Source organism: Colossoma macropomum, unplaced genomic scaffold (assembly GCF_904425465.1).
Source record: "Colossoma macropomum unplaced genomic scaffold, Colossoma_macropomum, whole genome shotgun sequence".
NCBI classification, from domain to species: domain Eukaryota; kingdom Metazoa; phylum Chordata; class Actinopteri; order Characiformes; family Serrasalmidae; genus Colossoma; species Colossoma macropomum.
This window is the reverse complement of record NW_023494801.1, coordinates 11,008,049-11,031,097: the sequence shown is the minus strand read 5'-3', so window position 1 is coordinate 11,031,097 and position 23,049 is coordinate 11,008,049. Positions and strand designations below refer to the sequence as shown.

Genomic DNA, 23,049 nt, shown 5'->3' with positions numbered 1-23,049 from the left:
AATTTATTCCCACACTGAAAATACTGTCTCAGGGAGCAGCCAGGAGAATAAGAGAGAGACCTCTCAAATAGATAGATAGAGAGATTGAGACCTCTCAAATACACGGAGAGAGTGATTGAGACCTCTCAAATACACGGAGAGAGTGATTGTGACCTCTCAAATACACGGAGAGAGTGATTGAGACCTCTCAAATACACGGAGAGAGTGATTGAGACCTCTCAAATACACGGACAGAGAGACTGAAACCCATTAAACAAACAGAGACCTACCAGACCCCCTTTTACAGGTGTTTGTGTGCAGTCTGTGGTCCTAACGTAAGCAAAAGACAACCATGCTAATGTCTTTCTCCTCTACCACTCCTCTTTCTGTCTCTCACTCTGTCTGAGGTGAATCTGGTTTGCGTTGCCATGGCAACTCTAAGCAAGTTACCCTGTCTGCGCACAATACATTTGCGCACATACAAACACATTTCCCATTTTCTACAAGCTTCTTATTCACCTGTGCTCTCTCTCTCTCTCTCTCTCTCTCCTCACAGACAGATAGCATGTGTGTAGGGGGCTCACTCCACCCCGTGACTTCAGGGACCTCATCACAAGACCTGCAGTGGAACTTCCAGGAGAACCCTAAACACTCTCTCTTAGAGTTGGGTGTGCTGAAATGCACATTCTTCATGTGTTCTTATTTCAGCTAATCTTATAAAATACGCACATGCGTTACATCGGGCCCCCTCCGTAACAACCCCTCCATAACGATCCTCGAAGTTTTCTCACTGAGGGAACGAGAGAGACTATCATGGGACAGTGAAACCCTACGTGCAAGTGGGAGGGGGAAAGAAAGTAAGAGAAAGAAGGAAAGAGAAAAAGTAGAGAAGAAAAAGAGAAACAGGAAAAGAGAAGGTAAAGCAAGAGAAATACAAAGAGGAAGAGAGGGAGGGAGAGAGAGAGAGATAGAGAGAGGGAGACTGACTGACTGACTGACTGAGTGAGTCCAGGAACATAAGCAGATTCCCATGGTTAATTCCATTTGTTACGCTCAGGATTAAATTCCATTGTTTTTATGAGGAATGAGGAGTGATGTTCATCTAATAAGGTTCATTTTAAAAACAAGGCTACAGCAGGACAACACACACACACACACACTGGATACAGGGACGTCTTTATATTTCCCCTTTCTACTTACACATTCACACCCACACGCTCTCACAGATTTGGCAGCCACACTCTCGGTCACAACAGCATGACCCTCTCTACTGAAGAGGAATTTTCCCTAAAACACTGAGGAATTCTACAGATTCCCAACACGCAAGCAATCCCAGCCCACACGAGGAGGGCAAGCAGAGGACAGAGAGAGAAAGAAAAAGAGAAAGAAAAAGAGAGAGAGAGAGAGAGAGAGAGAGAGAGAGAGAGAGAGAGAGAGAGAGAGAGAGAGAGAGGGGCTTGTTTTATTATAAGCTGACATCTTCCACACTTCACAAACGTCACTGCTGTTGGATGTATTTTTAGGAAACAGTGTATAAATGAACACTGCAGACTTCTGACGGTACAGTAATATGCAGCTAGTTTTGCTGTAGAGTACAGAAGAAAAATGAATGTACATATCGTCACTGTTAAATTAGTCCTCTACATTGTGTGAACTAGAGCGGTGCACAGGTACCCAAGCACTCGGTTATTTATTTGAGGTGCCAGTATTCAGAGACTGAAATCACTATCTGGGTACGTATTTCATTATGAGAAGACAGAGAAAATATACATACTTACAATTCAGCGACAGTTTTGCTTATATCTGCAAGTAAATATCTTATGTACTCCGAAACATGAGGGCCTGAACGTTAGTGTGTTGCCAAGGACGAGTTGGATGTGACTGAGAAGCCAGAGACAGCGCTGCTTTATTACTAACGACTCTAGCTGATGTTAGCTAGGTCCAGAATCAACGCGAAGGTATTTCTCTGAGCATCCAGTGAGCAGCCAAGAGCTCTGTTAGCTCATTAGCTCATCTGAAGGGGCAGCCTCTGTTACTCATCCAACACAAAAACCTACTGATGTCTCCTGGCTGATTTTGGATAATAAAACATTTTCCTTCGTGTTCTGCTGTATTTTTGTGCAACACCAGTGCTGTCACCTAAAAACGTAAGCTGACAATCCTTCATTATTTTCACCCAAAGTCCTTTTTTTTGTCCTTCTTTGCAGTTAACCGGACATCCATTCATGAACTCTTAAAGATATTCAAATATCGAAACTAATCGGATTGTTCATAGTGTGAACATTTGCATATTGCTGAATGGAGCAATAGAAACAAGTCAAAAATGACAAAATTACAAAAAAATCTTATTACATTTACATACTGAAAATGTACATTATATTACAACATGTATGTTTACATGTTTGTAACAACCTAAAAAAATGGTAACTGGAAAATGCCCACTTTGTGTGTGTGTGTGCGTGTGTGTGTGCGCACTTGTGCTCTGTATACTCCCTGACAAACTCTTCAATAAACTGCCTCAGGAACTCGAGCTCTGACTACCTAAGAAAAACGCAATCTTAACTTTGCAATCTCTGCATCAAACTCTCAACACCCTGCGACAGGCCTGGGCGGAAGGCCAAAAAATGATATAATGCAATTTTCAAGCTTTAAAAGTATCACAAATGAAAAAAACTGCTTGAGACAGCTTCAGAGCTAAGAGATCTCTTGACTGCAACCGCAGTTAAGATGATTGTTTCCTGGCCTATTTGCTCAGTAAAACCGCAATTAGGGTTGCACAAATAATTGTGTTAAAATCAAAATCGTAATTTGCAATTTTTAAAATTGCAAGAGCCGCAATTTTAAGTGTTCAAGCACCAAGTGCGAAAAAACTGATGCGCTGGCCTTTTTGGCAATAAAAGGACTGAGCTTAATTTAAAATATATAAAAGAAAATAACTGCATTTAAATTGCAAATCACAACATTGGTCAGAAAAATCACAATTAAATATCTTCCCCAAATCACGACACTAGTATTTTCTCCATATCATACATCCCCATCAATCAGCATAACACAAAGTAGCATCAAAGGTCAGGAACAGACATTTAGGCCCGAAGAGCAATATGGCAACAAATATAATATCACAATACATGACGACTTTATCACAACAAACAGTTAAAATCTCAATGCACCAGTCGTGCCACATTAAAAAACATGATCAAAAATAATAAGTACAATAATTTGGGCAACATTCAATTTAAACAGATCTCCCACCAAAAGAATGCAACCTTTTGATGGCGATTCCTTGTTAAATCTAATTTCAATGAAGGAATATGGAAACGTTAAGTGTTCAATGTGTGACACCATTTATCATGGTAAAGATATTGTATCATCATCACATCACACCAATATCATGATATCAATCATAAATATATAATTTGTTAATTGTTAATGTGAGACTGGTCTTTGCAATATTGATATCGCAGAAGGCTGCAATATGAGCTTTCTAATCAATCCTAATGGTTTTACTGTGAGCATCTTGACAGTTTCAGATGAGTGTTTGGGTGTTGATGAATTAGGGCATTCAGGTAGCTCCAAAAATAAAAAAAACAAAGCTATTTTGGTCCAGACAGTCTTTAACCATATCACATTACTGAATCACCAATGTGTTTTTAATATATTTCAAGTCGCATCTCAGTCATATTATGTGGCAATATAGTCACAACACTAGTATTCTGTCCATATCGTGCAGCTCTATCATCCAGCCCAACCCCAACTTAATCGAGGAATGACAGTTGCAAAGGCTATTTCCTCAACTGTGTTTGTAAGCTCAGTGTATTATTTACAGCTTCCCCAGGTCAAGGTTCACCTTATCATGGTTTGATTATTAATGAGGTTGTTGATTTGTCTGAGCATGTGAGTCTGCAAAGCAGTTATTGTAACAACTGCTGTCACTGACTGTGTATCGTCACTGTCCAAAGAAATACAAGTATCTCCACATTAATAACTTTAAAGGAAAGCAAAAACATTATTCTTTCAATATAATTTAATGTAAAGAGATTTTATTGCAGCTAAATTTGAAGCAAATCTGTTAGTCCATTCATCATGAAATTTTCCCCAGCAATGTAAAGGACAGCTGCCGTGCGCAAACTATTTAGAAAAATGGAAAAAAAAAGAAAAAAAATGGAGATAATATATTCAATTCACACTACACTCTTTAAAATAAAGGTGTCAAAAAAGGGTTCTTCTGAGAACAGAACCTCCACATAATGTAAGGTACTTTAAAATGGTTCTTCACATTCATTTACAATAATGTCTCATTAGAGACTAATTCATTGTAATGTGGCATCTCTCTGAAGAAGCCTCTTGCACCTTTATTTCTGAGAGTGGTAGTTCAAAATCCCCCCTTCGCCCAACCAACTGCCCACACGGGGGCTGCTGCAGACTGGCCAGAGCAGAGAGTGTGCGTGTGTGTGTCACGGGCTCAAGATGTGAAGAGGAAACACATTTCCAGTTCCAAGATCAATTAAAAAAAACATCCTGTGCACTGAAATCCCAAATGCTTCCTGAGACCACATTCACCCTCTGTACACGCGCACACGAGCACACACACACACGCACACACACACACACACCTGATGAGATAGTGCCAGTAAACTATGTAAAATATGTCTGCAGTTAATAAATCTTACAAATTTTGTCCCTTACAGATATAAAAATAGATTCAAAATATACACACAGTTTTAACACTTCTGTTCAAACTACATGTTTAGTGAAAGTGTACTGTATATCGCTACTTTTTACAGAAATATTAGATCTTTATATTTACATTTTTTGAGTTACTGTTTACAGAAATGTCCTCTTTTATTTAAATTATCTTTTATATCTTATTGGCAGGTGTCTTACTGCAGGTGTGTGACAGGGTCAGGAATGTTGTTTTTGGTAACAAGGTTTGATGTTCCAATATTCAAAGCTTACTTCACACCAAGGCACGCCCACATTATGTTTACAGATTCTGCGATCTGTCACATCTGTAATGGACGGTCAATAACCACAACAAGAATTATTGTTTCCAAGTACTGACACTACATGTTGAGTCAACGGCTTTTTTCTTTTTCAAGTTCAAAGAAATGATTGTCTGTTAGGGGTGTAACAATGCATCATGACGTGATTTCACAGCGCTAAACCGTGACAATGTGCATTGTGGAGAACGGACGTTCTACTAATTACGTCTTTAATGTAACTGAACTGATTTAACACCAAAGTCTGCACCATTTAACATCTCATCCCAGGATCCTCCTGTCTCCCAGCACTAAAGGGTCATTAGTAAGCTGCGCAACCACATAATTATAGTCATCATTTTTCTTTATTGAAAGTTTGTTCAAAATACTGAATCGCAAACCCAGTGAATCGAACCTAATCATAGGCCGAGTGTCTCGTTACACCCCTATTGATTCCAATACTTATTTCTTGGCTGAAATGTTATTTGCCTTTTAAAACCGAGGTTTTTGAACACATGAAACACACTAGTGCATGTGCTTGCTATTAGGAAATCATGTTACTGATTTGGCTAATAGCAAGGACTGGCATTTTAAACTCAACGAAAAATCAGCTGCTTATTTAAACAACATTAAATCAATTAAAAAGGTACATCGAAATAAAGGAGACACTGACTGTTTAGCACAATGAGTCATGCATAACTATGCTACAACATTTAACAGCAGCTTCTCAAATACAGCTTGAATGCACTAACATGACTCACTTTATTTACGTCACAAAACCGCAACAGCCAAAATCTAAATAATAAATTGGTGGATGGCCGGTTGCAGGTTTGGAGCCCAAAAAAACAACCGATTCCAATCACGCACCCTCAATTGTTTTGTATCATGCATATGAGTTTACACATTCCAGTTCTCTCCTCTATCACTGTCTCACCCTCTCCCCTTCTCCATGGGTGCGGTGGTCAGAGCGGGTGGACTGTTGGACAGGTTCTGCCTTCTGTGACACTCCAGATGGATCACTGTACTTCCTCCTGACGTGAGCCAAACATACACACACATGCACACGCACACACACAAACGCACACACACGCACACACGCGCACACACGCGCACACACGCGCACACACGCACTCTCTCTCTCTCACCAGGATTAAAGTTCACTTTCACATCCAGAAAATCTCTGGACCCCTGCATGTGAGTGTATTCACTTAATGAATTCAGTCAAAGGATGCAGATGTTTAAACTATTCGTGCCATTTTAACAGAAGAAAAGGGAACAAAACAGTCCAATCAAAACAAGCTGTCAGGTTTGCAAGACATTTAGTATCCAGTACTCAGAAAGAATGCACTCATTAATCTTGTTAATGCTAACCTTTTAGCATTATTAACGCTAACTGAAATAACATCTAATATGCTTATATATTTGGAAAATATATTTTTCATATATTTGAAAAAAAAATGATCAATCTCTCCCATCCATTAATAACCTCTCACTCCTTTTACATTTTGGTTTATTTCTCCAACATATTAAATTTGGCAAAGAAACAAAAACTAAAATGGCCATATTGCCAGAAAAATGCCACATTTAATTTTGTTCCCTACAGAGAATGTGTTCACTTCTTTTGTATTATGTAACAGGTAATTCCACCTGTATTCAAACTTTCACATATGAATGTATGCACACAAATGTATGTGGGCAGCCGTCGTAATTATTGAGGTCAGGTGTTTCAGCCTCATCCATTGCAAACACGTGTATAAAATCAAGCACATAGCCATGCAGTCTCCATACACAAACACTGGCAGTAGAATAAGTTGTGCTAATGAGTTCAGTGACTTTAAACGTGGCACTGTGATAGGACGCCACCTTTGCCACAAGTCAGTTCATGAAATTTCTGACCCGTTAGATCTGTTCTGGTCAACAGTAAGTGCTATTATTATGAAATGGAGTTTCTAGGAATAACATCAGTTCAGCCACAAAGCATTAGACCGTAAAAAACTCAGAGCAGGGTCACCGAGTGCTGAAACACAGAGCACATACAAATCGCCTCTCCTACTTTGCATCACTTACTACAGAGGTCCAAACTGCCTCTGGAAGCAACATCAGCACAAGAACTCTGCGTCAACAGCTTCATGAAATGGGTTTCCTTGGCCAAGCAGCTGCATACAAGCGTAAGATGCGCAATGCCAAGTATCTGCAGTAGTGATGTAAAGCACACAGCCACTGGACGCTGGAGCAGTGGAAACATTTTCTCTGGAGTGATGAATCATGCTTCACTAAATGCCTGATGGATGAATCTGCGTTTGACAGATGCCAGGGGGAATGCGACCTATCAGAACACTAAAAACCAACAGCAAAGTTTGGTGGAGGAGGGGAAATAATCTGGAGCTGTTTTTCAGGGTTTGGGCCTCTTAGTTCCAGTGAATATTTATGTTAATGCCACAGCCTACAAAGACATTTTAGACAACCACATGCTTCCAACCTTGTAGCAACAGTCTGGAGAAGGTTTCTTCCTCTTCCTGCATGGTTGTGGCCCTGTGCACAAAAAGAGCTCCATAAAGACACAGTTTGATGGGTCTGTTGTGGAGGAACTACCCTAGCTCTGACCTCAACTCCACTGAACACCTTTGGGATGAACTGGAACATCGACTGCGAGCCAGGCCTTGTCATCCAACATCAGTGTCTGACCTCACAAATACTCCATTGACTGAATATGAACAAAGTCCAACAGACACACTCCAAAATCTAGTCGAAAGCTTCCCAGAGGAATGTAGGCTGTTAAAGGTGGAATGGGGAAGCTCCAGATTAATGCACATGGTGGTGTAAAGCACGCCACTGGACTTTGGAGCAAGGGAAACGTATTCGGTGGAGTGATGAATCACGCTTCTCTACCTGGCAGTCTGATGGATGAGTCTGTGTTTAGTGAAAGTCAGGAGAACATTACCTGCCTGACTGCACTGTGCCAACTGTAAAGTTTGGTGGAGGAGGGGTAATGCTATGGGGTTGTTTTTCAGGGGTTGGTCTAGGCCCCTTAGTTCCAGTGAAGGGAAATCTTAATACTTCAGCATACCAAAACATTTTGGACAATTCTATGCTTCCAACTTTGTGGGAATAGTTTGGGGAAGACCCTCTTCTGTTCCAGCATGACTGAGCCCCAGTGCACAAAGCAAGGTCCATAAAGGCATGGCTGGGTGAGTTTGGTGTGGAAGAACTTGACTGGCCCGCACAGAGCCCTGACCTCAACCCCATCAAACGCCTTTGGGATGAACTACAATGGATCCAGACCCTCTTGCCCAACATCATTCTGACCTGACAAATGCTGTTCTGGATGAACGGGCAAAAATTCTCAGAGACACACTCCAAAATCTTGTAGAAAACAAGGGGGACCAACTCCATATTAATGTCTATGGATTTAGAATGCGATGTCATAAAAGCTCCTATAGGTGTAATGTGTACATGTCCCAATACTTTAGTCCATATAGTGTCTGTGTGATGGTCAGGTGTCCACATACTTTTGGCCACATAATGTATCTATTATGGAATGTTATGATACCCATATTAATTTCCCTCTAATACAAGAGGAGCCAGACAACACCTGCTGCGAATTAAACATAATTTGGTCTTAAGATATAAAAAACATTTGTGATATCAGATATTCTAACATACATTGGGACTCCAATGTACCTCCACTGTTCTATTCATAACATTGTTTTATTTATTGACTTTTGTGATAGTTTTATAGTCTTGAGTAGTGTTTCTTAGTGTTTCGGGGAATAGTTGTGCGGTGCTGTGGGCTTCCAGGAGCTGGATTAAGAAATGTTGTTCCAGAGTCTTATTTTGTTGCCAATTACATGTGGAATCAACAAAATCCGACATTTACTTTTGTTCGTGCATTCACACTTAGATGTCGCAGTCTGGGTGTGATTACATTTATTTGCCTTCTGAGATAATGACTTGTTTGTGCTAATTACTCTTTCACCAGGCACTGCAGTTCTGTTATGGCAATTGGACTTTGAAAACAAAATATAAATCCATAAATAAAAGCTAAAAAGCAAAAGGAAAACTGCTGGCGTTGTTTCTGGACCAAAAATATATCAAATCATGGTTTAAAAATATGGTTTATATTGTGACATTTTCGCATTGTTACACCTAGAGCTGGCTGGTAATCACTTGTGTCAGACCTTCAAACCATCTCAAAATATTACCATGGTATATTGTATTTTCAGGGGGTCTATGGAACCTGTTAGTATCAGCATCAATTCCTGTAGTGCTAACATATGCTCAATAACAGCAGAATAAATGTTCAGCAGAACCAAATCAGGCCTTTACCTCAACATAACATAAAAAAGAGACATCTAAGGCACCTATTAGAAGTTATTCCCCTTAAATAAGTGGGTTGTCTATGATTTATTTTAGCAAAAAAAAGCTAAAACTTAAGAAAACTTATAATATCCTGCATTTAGTTGTTGCTAGTTATTGCACAAACACACACAGTATGGGTGAAAATAAATAACCCAACCGGAACAAGCAGGTCCTCTGACTACCTGGCACACAGCCACTATCGCAGCACAATATGTACAAAACAGATTATATCATATTACAATTATACTGAACACTGTACTGACAATAGGACAGATGGGCTATAGGTTTAATTTTTCTACTGGGTGATACTGCACTGCACAACTATGACATTTTCAGACAAAAATGGCATTATGTGCATTAGTCAAACCATAAGAATGCCAGCAATTCTCAAAAACAGTCATCGCGAGCAGCTGAGATGGTCACGTGCTCAGAACACTTGGCCAAATCGTGTGTGATTTATTAGAGCAGGGAGAGAAGGGTGATTTACACCGAGCAGGAACCTTAAAACTCGGCTTGCTTGATTTGGATGGACCAGACTTACTATGAAACAGAGAATAACTGCTGCACTGAGTGACACTATGATGCTGTCATTATCAATTATGTTAGTAAGAGGGTAATACACTGAAAGGCTAAACAATTGAAAGAGCCTAACTATAACAACCATCTTGAGAGGAAACGGGCCAAATGTGACAGTATTTATTGCTATTGTGATAAATCATGTTATAAGCTTTTCTGAGTATGCTGTGGATACTGTCTGTACTTCAGCGCTGGTAACAGTATGTTTCATTACAAAGAGAGCAAAATTAGTCCTGTTTACATGCAGTGCAGCACAGCATGCACAATTTATATCATTTTTACATTAAAATATACTCAATTTCTGATAATATTGTACTGGAGCTTTTAAACTTTACAAACTCAAACTTCAGAAAAACTAAATATTACTGCATTATTGTTATGAATACTGTGCATCATGAAAATGTCTATAAACGTCTCTAAAGCATATTTTTGCACACCCGTAATGCAGAGCCTTCAAACACCCCAAAAAAGATAAACAAGCTTTTTAAATGGCTGTTTCTCTCTGTAAGAAACCAGTAGGAGAATTTTATGCATTCTTATCATGCAAACTGTCAAACAGTGATTACTGATACACTGAGAAAGTGGATCAATATAGAGTTTAATACAACACTTGTGACAGTCCTAATACATTCCACTAAAGACTGTAGGCAACACTTGGCACTGGCTCAAAACCAGAGACAAGCAGATCTGAATTATTTATTCACACAAACTAAGGAACACAAACTATCAGCAAGATGCCAAAACGATTGTGTCTATAAACATACAAGCCGGCCTAAAAAGTTGCTGCAAATATACAAACAATGCTGTCATTTACGAACTAAACCTTCATGCTAAGTGTAACTGCCAGTCTTCAGTAATGCTAAGGCTGACCTGATCACAAATGTGTAAATAAGAAACGACTCCAACAGTAATCCACCATATTCATTTACTGCAAGAAACACACTGTAAAACATAATAATTGCTCTAACTTAATTTTTTTGGTTTACTTGTTTGTTAAAATTACTAATACAAATGTTGTAACACTTTTTTCTTGTATAATCCTTAGTTACTTAGGTAAACCCAGTTAAGATCAGTTCATTTGTATACATCCTATGGACTGAAGAGTCTTTTGCCCAAAAAGCTTCCTAGCATTCATAGCAGTTTTGCTGGTTTGTTGTTAATTATCTCTTATTTTTGTAATTTATAAACATAATTCTCTTTGCAAAAGGTTTGTGTCACAGCATACTCTGTTAAATGTGAAGACTGGACACATTTTACATGTATGTGTCAGGCTCACCATAACAGAGTTTCGCGTTCAGGCTCACCAGTTCAGCCTGGCGCCATGAATGCTTACAGAATGGCAAATACGCATTAAGCTATTGAGGCCGCAGACACGGATGATTCTAGTCTCATGTGAGCCATTCATGCGTTACTATACAAAACAGTTTGTTTAACTTAATTGAATTGTTTAACTGATGCCAATACATTACACCAGGAAAAGTACTTGATTTAATTTACCATAATTAATTAAAAAGAACTCAATGGAAATTATTTATAATTATTGGGCTGCTTGATTTAACCTTAACTGCTGCAGTTAAGGTTAAATCAAGTTATTTAAGCTTGAACCTGTTAAAAAATATATATATTTCGTTTTTTCAAGGCAAAAAGTCTGCATGATTTTTTTTTTTTTTGTTAAGTAAAACAAACTGATTTAAGTTTACCCAGGGATGGCTACTCCACTGTCTTAACACTTGTAATAACTCTCATTGTGGTTTTATTACTGCACCAATTAATAAGAATGATTCATTAGAGTGTGGTTTCGTCTTTATACATTCGGGACATCCAGCAACTGGGGTTGGTCTTATTGTAACTCATCAATATATTACCTCTCTCTCTCTCTCTCATATAGACACTCCTCCTGTTATAAAACACTGCGAGATGCACAGTTACGCACACATGAATGCACTCACACACACACACTCGCATTCTTTGTGTAAAACGTCCCAGAAGATATTTCGATCCACCCAAAACACACACACATAAATATAGGGTGGTCTCTGACATTTGCGAAGCACTGCAGACAAATCACTCTTGATTATTTTTCTTTTTGCACACTCTCACTCTCTCAAACGATGATGTTTGCAGCTATTCTAACACAATACTGTACTTTCTCATTCCCTCGAAAGCCCGAGAGTCCAGTTTCAGCAGCTGCAACGAGTCACACACATACACACAGGTGTGTGTGTGTGCAGGTCATAAAATAGTAATTAAATATTATTGCATATATCCATTGGCGTAAAGCCCTCAGGCCTGCTGTCAACAGCTTCATAAAGTCATCTCTGGACAATATCCCACCCTATAAGCCAAAAAAATAACCTCTTTCGCTCTCTCTCGCTCACACATACACACACACTAACCTGCAGCCATGTGGATGAGGACGCTCTGGTTCGGGCGCAGGTGTCCGAAGTCGAATAGCATCATGTAGGCGGTGATATAGTTGACCGGCAGAGCCGCCGCCTCCTCAAAGCTCATCCCTTCCGGCATGAGGAAAGTGTGTGTGGCTGCCACCACAACTACTTCCTGCCACAGCCCACTGCGGTTCAAAACCATCACCTTATCACCTACCTGTGGGTGAAAAGACAAAAACAGTTTAGAGACCTAAGTTTCAGAAAACCTAAAAGGATGTGAGAAGTACGGAACACAAACAAGATTTATGACATTGTTTTAATTCAAGCTACAATCCTGGAATGTTAATTGTAGTTTTTATTCATGCTCTACCCACAAATGTATTCTTTTATAGCACCTATTGCCAAGTTGGACAAGCTTTATACAATGTTGGCAAACACAGAATTCAACCGAATGAAAAGTCATAGTACACTTTGCTTAAAGCTGCTAATAAGGTTTCCAGTTTGAGGGTTACCAATGTGGAATACACTGCTGTAGCTAATTAAAGCGACATTGTCAATGATAAATTTGCCCAGTGTTAATGTTAGTTTGATCTATCCTAACAGTGTAGCCTTGCACATGCATTCAAATAAGTATCATTTGAAACTATTTTTAAGGTATTTTGACAGAGTGCACTTGCTGTAGTTCTGAAAAGCTTGAAAGCATGTCTAACTTTGCAACAGTAGTTAGGAAAGAATACATTTGTGGGCAGCACTCGGACAGTTTGTCCTAAAATGTGACAGTTTAAAGAATTTACATGTGTACATATGTATCACAGCTGTCTGAATGATTAGAAAATGCCAACTTTTACACGATATAAAGAGGACCAAGATGTGAATATGAAATGTGAAAATATATATATATATATATATATATATATATATAAAATATATAAAACACACACACACACAGAAGGCAAGTTTCCCGTAAACGCAAGCATCTCCTCAGGAAAATGAAAAGTGCGTCACATGGCGTGGAGTCCTTCCACATCATTGTGGAAAACTTCAGTATTGGTTTCAAATAATTAGAGTTTGTTGATTCTGGTTTTTTTTTGGTTTTACAGTTTATTTTGTAAAGATAATAAGCCTTGAAATATTGGTAAATTGATACATTCAACATTTCGAAGATTTATTGGAACAACAATATGGCAGTGCTTATTAAATTGCTTATTATGGCAATGCTAAAACCTCAAGTGTGCTTTCTGACTGTCTTAGGGCATTTTGGAAGTAAACAGTGTATGGTGGTTTGGGTTTGAGTTTCAGGACAGCTGTTTCAGTTTCAGGCAGTGTGTTAAAGCAACTGGGGAAACCTGTAAAATTACAGTCAGGGATCTTATTTCTATGAATTTCTATGAATTATGACAACAGCGGAACCCTTTTTGGTGCTGTATAGCAACATTTAAAAAATGTTCTTTAAATAACTACATACAACAGGTTTTTCATCATACAGAAGAACTATTTATCCTGCTCTCTCTATTTCATCTTGCTTTCTCTTTCTGTTGTTTTGCTGTATCCTGCATATCAAGCAGGATGTTGTTTTCAAGTGGTATCAGCCCTGTAGTGGAGAAGTATTGTGTCCCCTCTTGATACTCAACATGAACAGAGATTATAAATGGCTTGTCTAATGTCTCTTGTAGTAACGGGCAAACAGTACCACACAGCTGACATTACTCCACTGCTGCTCAAACTGTTTAAATGCAACTGTGGTGACAGATGCAGGAAAACGAAGGGGACAAACAGCATTTTTAATCACCATTTTCATTACCATTATTCAGAAGATCTTAGATTTTGAGATTTTGTCATAAGCCTATTTAATCTTCATTATGTTTGGTGGAAATTCTGTTTTTTTCCCTTTTTTGACCAAACCTCGAAAGTATCATTTTTAACCATTTTTAAAACAGAAATTTTCAGTGCCTGAAAAGTCAATGCACATATAATTTAAAAACACTAAGATGTTTTTTTGAATTATCACAGTTCTATACAAAACCACTGCCTTGAGGAACCAAAGGTTTCAATTGTGTACTACTATACAATTTAAAAAAAGTAAATATTCACAATTTTATAACAGTCTTTCACAGTGTGGTAAATAACCAGCAGTGAAGAGACCCCAAGATCCCACACTCCACCCCCCAGCCCCCTCCCCGCCTTAACACACACATGCAATACTGGACACAGGAAAACTCATCCAGCAAACTTCCACAACTTCCTCTGGAATCAGGAGACACAGGAAACACTACTGTGCGTGCGCACACACACACACACACACACACACACACACACACACACACACACACACATTACGCACATACACAGACAACTATGCGCTTTGCGTTGCCTTTAGAACTATCTTAGTTTACACATTACCACAATTCAGAAAAAGGTTCTTGTCTTTCATTCTCCTTTATTATCTTCAGTCTCTCCACGTCCCTCCCTCCCTCCCTCCCTCTCTTATTCCCTCCCTCCCTCTCTTATTCCCTCCCTCCCTCCCTCTCTCGCTCTCTCTCTAACAGGATGAGTTCTTCTCATCAGGGGAGCAGCCAGATTCTTCAGCCTCAATAAGCATGAGACAAGAAGACAAGCATGCACACATGCAGGAACACACAGACACACACACACACACACACTTTCAAATACACAAGAGACTGGACAAACACTCTTCAAACTAGGGCTGCAAGATTAATTGTTTTTATATTAAAATCGCAATTTGAAGGAGTGTGTGTGTGCGTGTGTGTGTGTGTGTGTGTGTGTGTGAGTGAGTGAGTGTGTGTGCGCTAGGGTAGATGTGTGTGGTGAGCAGAGGGCCAAAACAACATAACATATAAACAGGATGGGAACAGGAACAAGAAAGGCAGGTTTGAAATCAAGATTTTTAAAAAATGCAATTCATAATATTACACTATATGTTGTTGCTAAAATACTTCAGATGTTTAATTTTTAAAAGAAAATATTAAATTAACAAGTTACTTGCAAACCTTGGCCTTGAATGTTTATGCCTCAAGCCAGAAAAAGTGGATGTTTTGGTCTTTTTGGCCAAAAATAGGCCTGGAACTCAACATATAGAATACATTGCTATTAGTAACTATATTCATTAAAAAAGGTGCAATTTTACCTAAAATAATTCAACCCTACCTCTCTCATATCACACACACACAGTCATAACCCATTTAGACTGAAAATGAGACTGAGAAGTACAAGCACACACACACACACACACACACACACACACACACATATATACACAGACTAATAGGCTCAAGGGAGACATGAGCATAACTGTCTATTGAGTCCAATTAGAGAGCGATTCTATCTGAACCACTCCCCCCACCCTGCTCTCGCTCTGTCATTTCAAACTATTCCCAACTCACTCTGTCCCTGCCCCAATTCCTGTCTTCTCATCGTTTGCCTTATTCTCTCTCGCTCTGTCCCTCTCCCCCTCCTCCCACTTTTACCCACTCCCTCCCCTCCTCCCTCCCCCCTCTCTCAATTCTGTCGCTCCCACAGTCTCTCCTCCTTTGCTCCACTGTTCTTCTTCTCTCTCTTTTAATTGGAGGCATTGTACAGCATAGATCAATAGACGTGGGTGCCTGTGCCCAACCGCTATCATGACTCACACTGTACAGCCTCACAAACACACTCTTTCTGCTTTTCAGCTCTAAAAGCATACGGCACATTTAAATAATGATCCTTGCATCAAAGACTCGCTACTGTGTATACAGGGGCACAGTCAACACACACACACACACACACGTTATATATATATATATATATATATATATATATATATATATATATATATATATATATACATACACACACGCATATATAGATAGATATATAGACATAGATATATATAGATATATAGATATAGCTTAAGGGAAGCAATCTTAGTCACACACTTAACATCAGCTAACAAATCTACCAGAAAAACAGAAGTTTGAATTTCCCCAGTTAAATGACATTTGTTGACTTTTTTTAAAGTGAAAATAAGTCAACACATCCTGTAGAGAACAAGTTTAATTTTTCTTAAAACTGTTGTGCTTATGTTGAGTTTAACATATTGCAAAATAATAAAACATACACATAAACAGTAATTTGCTGTTGTCGGAACAAAACCTCATATCTCTAAAACGGTAACTTTACAGGAGAAGGAAAAAGTCTACCTTACTTTTAATGTAAGTCAATGGAACCAGACTTTGTTCTAAGTAATTCTGGGCTGTTTCTTTTGGTTCACTCATCATGAAATTTACACACAATGTAAAGGGCAACAGACATTTTCAAATTATGTCAAAAACTGAAAAACAACAAAAATGGAGATACGAGGTTTTGTTCGGACAGCAGCGAATTGTGTATTAAAACGTGCAGTGCTGACAACAAAATATGTCATTTGACCAGAGGTGCCCAAACTTTTGCATAGAACTATATATTAGGAATCTAGCAATCAGATTATTTTAACAATTCATTGAGTTGAGTAAGAGCCTAAATTAAAAAAGAATGAACTATAAAACTAGGCCTCCAAAAAACATTAAACTAGGGAGCCTTCAAAAAACCTAAAATGTATATAAAAACACTACATGGCCAAAAATATATATACACAAATATACTGGCACATATACATATACACACACACACACACACACACACACACACACATATAAAGCTTGTAACTGGTCATTAAAGTCTCCATACAGTTCATAAAATAAATGTAAAAACTTTACTTCATTAATCTTTAGTTGACCATTTCATTTTCCAACTCATCACTGTTGCATTTTCTAATCATTTATCTCTCTCATTTTTTATCACAGTTTATACAGTTCTCAGTGGGGCGTGTCTGCTTTTGTGACAGCTAACACACCACTGGCTAAAAGTTTCTGCATTAAATACTACTTTATGTTTATGTGTTTATGACTGAATGAGAAGTACTTTTGTGATTTTATGACCATCTATATTTACAGATCAGAGCTGTCCAGGTTATAGTATTCTCTGTGGTTCTTTATGGGTGTGAAAGCTGGACAATAAACCATAAAATATTGAACAAGAAAAATATTGATGCCTATGAACTTTGGTGTTGGCCTAGACTTTTGAGAGTATCTTGGACTGCAAAGAAAACACACAATCTCCATCCCAATCAAGCCTCACCTCTCACTCAAAGCAACAGAACCAAACTGAAGCTCTCTGATTTTGGACATACTTTGAGAAGAACCAATTCTTGGAAAAGATCATTATGTTTGGAACCATTGAAGGTAAAAGAGGAAAAGGATGTAAATGCTCCAAGATGGATGGATACAATCAGAAGGATCTTGAACAAGCCATTCAGAAGCCAAAAGACCCAAACAGAAGACAGGATATTCTAGAAAAACATTATCTATATGGTTGTTAGGAGTCAGATTTAACAGCACAAAAGAATAAGAAGACAACGAAGAAGAAGGATTATTATTTTAGGTGGAAACTCGTCCTAAAACAAAAATCGCCTTTCATTTTTTAACTGTGATCTCAATATGGCATTAGCTATACCACACATCACTGAAATGTTCCTCTCTTCCATGTAATGTTCTGTTTTCCAACCTGTAGCCAAATGTTATATTTACTTGGCTGATATTAGTCACCGAAGTTAGTTACAGGCACTCATGACCAGCGGGAGCAGAAAATGTGCAGGGACTCGGCTGCCTTCGTTTCATTTATGCATCACTGTTTTGCAGTAGAATAATGCTATAAGATTGTTCTTGCTGTCCAGTAGCTCTTTTTCTATGATACAGAACTAAATCCAGCCACACATCCTTACTAGGGCTGTTCATGATTAAACTCACTGAATCGATTTTAAAAATATGTACTATTACTATATTACTTTTTTGGATGAAACAGCAATGATGAGTTGGCAATGTACATGATGATTATGCATATTTTAAATTCTCCTGCTGATGGACACACCCATTTACATGTATTTTTTGCCAAATAATCTTTTAAATACTGCAGTATTTTTAATCATTTGTTATGCATGTTCAGTTAAAGAAATGGTTCACAAAAAATCATGTTATTTCTTTAGTAAATCATATTGTGCCCTAAACCACATTGACAAGGCTGAGCAACCGTAATGAAGACTTGGAAGCTTGATGAGAGAAGTTTCATGTGTGTATTTACAAAAATTCTTACGAAGATTTGGGTGACTACTGCCTTCAAGTGTAGCAATGTTAGCCTTATAGCTCCAGCGCTCAACTACACAAGCAAAACTTGGAAACCAAACGTGTCTTGGCTGATTAACTACAACAGGGGTAAATGGGAAAACTGTGTAAAAAATGTATCAAACTATTTCTTTAAGTCAACATTTATTGTTTATCTTATTCATAAAAAACTCTGATTATTCATTTAGTCAGTCATAATGATCAGCAGATTACTTGATATCTCAAAAGATCCTAATCGTAAGTCCTAAACTTTAGCAGTTTATCTGACTGACAGGGCTGTTTCTACACACAAAAGAACTCCATTGTTTTATATAAGAGTAAATCAATAATACCAAACAATTTTTTTCTATAAAATGTGGTATTAATAAGTGCTATGCCGGAGCTGTAGCTGTCCATGCAGTGGCAAATGAAACCTAATTCATCATTTTTTAAATAACAGAGTTATGGTTATAGAAAGAAGGAAGACGAGAGAAAGTTTGACAGAGAGAAAGAAAGACAGACATAGAAAAATAGAGACTGACAGACAGACAGGCAGGAGGAGAGAGAAAGCAGGAGGAAATTCCATCCTGACAGTGTGGGCTGGGGAAAGATAATTGAGAACAGATGTGACTGATCCCTGCAGCCGGGCTCTCTGATAAACGCAGCCGTATATGTACGTGTGTCTCGCATGCATTACTCATGCTAAGCAGCTGATAAAGAAAAAGACGGGACACATCCGGACGGTAAAAGAATTATTCCTCCTTTGTTAAGTCGTGTGAGGTGATGTCACAGTTGGCGTTCATTCACCACTTTTATTACCCACAAGAGCTGAGTGTGTGTGAAAGAGAGAGAGGGATGGAGAGAAAGACAGTGGCTGTTTCTCTTCCTCTGCTGCTAAAATGCAGCATTATACTAAAGTCAGCATCAGCAAATTCCAAAGTGCACATGTTTACCAGCAAATCCAGACCGTATGATCGGCCTAGGTGGCAGTAGGAAAGCCTGTGAGACACATCTGTCTACAAGCAATAACGCTTGATGGACAGGACTGGGTGGACAACCTTTTAATCGAATTTCAAGGATGAACGAGTCAAGGGAAAGTTGGACTGACATCTCTTTGCTCAGCTGGCGAGACAACGCCTTACTCTTCTCTTTCTCGTTTGCTTTCTAGCACACATGATGACCGACCCCCAAATGGCTTACTGGACAATTACCATATGTCCAAAACTCTGTAGACACCTGCTCATCCAATGTTTCTTCCCAAATCAAGGGCACTAACACGGAGTTTTCTATTGGTCAATGCTCTTCTATACAGCTGGTTTCCCAGACATGGATTAAGCCTAGCTGTATAAGCATTACAAATTCCCCTATATCCTGGTCTGGGAAACTGTCCTATAGTCCACAGCGCACTATTTAGGTGTAGAGACCACGCAGTGCACTACACAGTCAGCAGGAAGCCATTAGAGATTCAGAAAATGTTTCACCATCGGCTTCTTTCAGTTGTGCGACACATCTAGCCAAAGATGCTTTCATCCAGCAGCCATCAGAGCGCGTTGCCATAGGGCGTCGCCATGGATACCATCACGCATGACTCATCGATTTGTTCCTATGGAAGCGACAGAGCATCATGTGACCAGACAGCTCTCGCTGCGTGTATTAAAACATATTTACTGATTCCTTTGCGAGTTTTATTTACATTTATACGTTTTCATGCTTATTAATTTTGCATAAAGGATGAAAGTTTGGCTGTTAGCGTTTCATCAGACGACAGGTGCACGAAATGCGTACATGGCGCGCGCCCTGCACAGATGGGCGTAGCCGCTCCTGTAAAAGTGGGTTCTTACAGACAGATTTGGCAAATAAAATATTAAGCTTAAGTAATTAATTAAAGAAAATGAACACAACGCTTGATTTGTGTCACCGTATCTCAAAACGGCGGTATGACAAAAGGCTCGCGCACACTTCCATACCTCGCGCCTCGCCCTTTTTTCCCCGCGTCGCGCACGAGACACCTACCGACCCCCTCCAACCCTCCCAAAACCTACCCCACCCTACCTAACCCCCCCGCCCACCCACCTCCCTCCCACGCGCACTCCGAACCCGCCCGTGACAGTCACCACGCGGCCACATGCCTCTGGAATCGCTTCACCCCGGGGCGGGGGGGGGCTTTTCTTTCCAGCTAAAACCGATGTTTAATCGTTCATCGGGGTCCACCATTGCTGTCAGCCTGTCAGTCACTGTCAGCGGAGGCTCGGTGGGGCGGGCTGGGTGCACCTTCCACTCCCGGTCCTTATTTAAACCAGTGCCAACTTCAGACCTCACTGCCTACATCTCGACTCAAAAAGCCAGAGCAAGTGGCGTCTCTGTGGGGGCGCTTAGACCGTCCCCACCCGGCGATAAAGAAGTGAGGCTACACCCCCTCCCCATATTCACGACATTCACCTATTGTCTCCGAAGCAAAGCACATTTCTCCTCACAGATCAGCTGCTGACTTTTAAACAAGCTAAATTTGGCCCATAAAAAGAATAACAATCCCTATCAAGCAGCTCTACCACTAATGTCTGGTCTTCACTGGTCATTAGCCAGATAAAAACAGAGATATGAATGCCTGTACCACAATAGCCTACCTGCTAGCCTACTGATGCTAAACTTTGGCCATTAATGAAACCAAGCGGTCCAAATCACTCTTTAATTTACGGTCTGTGTGAACTGTAACTATAAAGCCTGATAGGCACGTTCATACACCGCACACTAAGGCTCTTTACTAGTCCTGTGTTATGTGTTATGGTTTATTGCTGCCTTAAAAGTGCCTGTGAGGACAATTAAAGTTCAGCTGAAATGAACCGAATACATCTTTATTAACGAGGCTGAACCTGGCTTCCCATTTGCCAGCCTCTCGTTCTAATTTTCCGTTCCACCTTAAATGGCGCAGGAGTTAAATTCAGGCGCCCGCAGGAGCCTGAATATAACTGCTGCGCCATTTAAGGTGGAACGGAAAAGAATACGCCAACTTCTGCAGTTTACCTTGTCAGTTTACTGAGGTAAATGTGATGTAAGTTACAGCCACAAATGGCAAAATTATGCATAAACGAGGCGAGTTACGCGAGTTTAAGCTTTAAGCTCGTCTCCGTGCTGTTTACACTGATTCAAACACATTTTAATAAAAGACGGCTCTTACTTTTCTGTCCGTCACCTCCTCGCCCACCGCCTCGATGATGCCGGAGCACTCCATGCCCGGTGTGACGGGCGGTGACGGGAGCCGGTCGTAGAGCCCCTGTCTGGCCATGAGGTCGGCGAAGTTGAGCCCGCACGCTCGCACGCGCACCATCACTTCGCCAGCCTTAAGCGCGGGCTTCCCTTTCTTCACCTGCAGCTTCACCTTGTCGTAGCCGCCGTAGCCGGTGAGCACCAGGGCGCGGTAGCTGAACGCATCCTCCTCGGCGGGTTTCTCCGCCGGGGCTGCGGCGGCGGCGGCGGTGGCGGCCTCGGCGGGCGGAGGCTCCGGTTTGTTCTCCGTCTTGGGTGACTCGGCGGGCTTCGTGTTCTCCTGCGGCTGCTGCTGCTGCTTCTGCTCGTCGGCGTTCTGCTGCTGGCTGGGCGCGTCCTCGCCGGACATGATCGGAGGAGTCAGTGTGGTGGTTAAAATAGAGAAAGAAAAGAAGAGCCAAGAGAGGTTCGCTCGGTTTGGGCTGCACGCTCCTACTCCGCCTGAGAGAGTGGCGTACAGAGAGCCGCCGCTGAGAGAGAGAGAGAGAGAGAGAGAGAGAGGTGGAGCGAGAACGGACGGACCGACTGAAAATGTTAAACGGGAGTCACAACCCGCTACGCCTTTCTCTTTTTTCACTGTCTTGCAGAGAGGGGCGCGAGCCTGAGGGCGTGGAGAGAGAGAGAGAGAGAGAGAGAGAGAGAGAGAGAGAGAGAGAGAGAGAGAGAGAGAGAGAGAGAGAGAGAGAGAGAGAAGTGGGAGATGCCTCGACTACAATGGCCCGCGCTTGACAGCTCAGTACAAAAGAGTCCGAGCGGAGAGACCCGGAAAACCCGGAGAGACGGAACCACGGAACGGAGGGAAATTTAATAGGGCGTTTTCTCATCTTTCATTCTTTCCTTTCTCCTCCATTCTTTTTTCAATCTTTCTTTTGCATTTTCTTGTTTTCCTTATTATTTGTTTCTTTTCATCTTTCATAATTTAGTTTCTTTTCACATTTCTCTCTTTTTTCCCCTGTTTTCTTCTCATTTCTTTATTTTTTCACCTTTTTCAGTCTTTTTTCTTGTTTACATTCTTAATTTTTCTTTCTCGTGTTTCATCTTTTTCTTTCTTTCTTTCTTTCGTTGTATTTGTTGTATTTCTTGTTTTTGTTCTTTATTTTCCTTTTTCACATCTTTCTTTGATTTCTTCTTGCTCTTTTTTCTTTCTTTCTTTTTTAGTTTCCTTTCTTCCTTTTTAATTTTGGAATTAAATTAAAATAATTTTGGAATTGTTTACTACATCCAGAACCTCTGCATCCTATACTCTATCTGGGTAACAGCTTGACAGTGTTACAGGAGGATGTATATTATTAGTATGGAGTGAGGAGAAATCAG

The 23,049-nt window shown here is 40.0% G+C and overlaps 1 protein-coding gene across 1 annotated transcript in view; it reads right to left on the bottom strand.

The window, feature by feature from the left end:
- The window catches only part of vat1 (vesicle amine transport 1), a 38,749-nt gene extending 16,389 nt beyond the window's left edge, over positions 1–22,360 (bottom strand). Inside the window, exons 1-2 of the mRNA XM_036590500.1 lie at positions 21,647–22,360; positions 12,290–12,497 (exon numbers count right to left, since the gene is read on the bottom strand). Of these exons, the coding sequence (XP_036446393.1) occupies positions 12,290–12,497; positions 21,647–22,084 (646 nt within the window). The 5' untranslated portion in view covers positions 22,085–22,360. The remainder of the gene's footprint in view (positions 1–12,289; positions 12,498–21,646) is intronic.
- Positions 22,361–23,049: the final 689 nt, after the last annotated feature.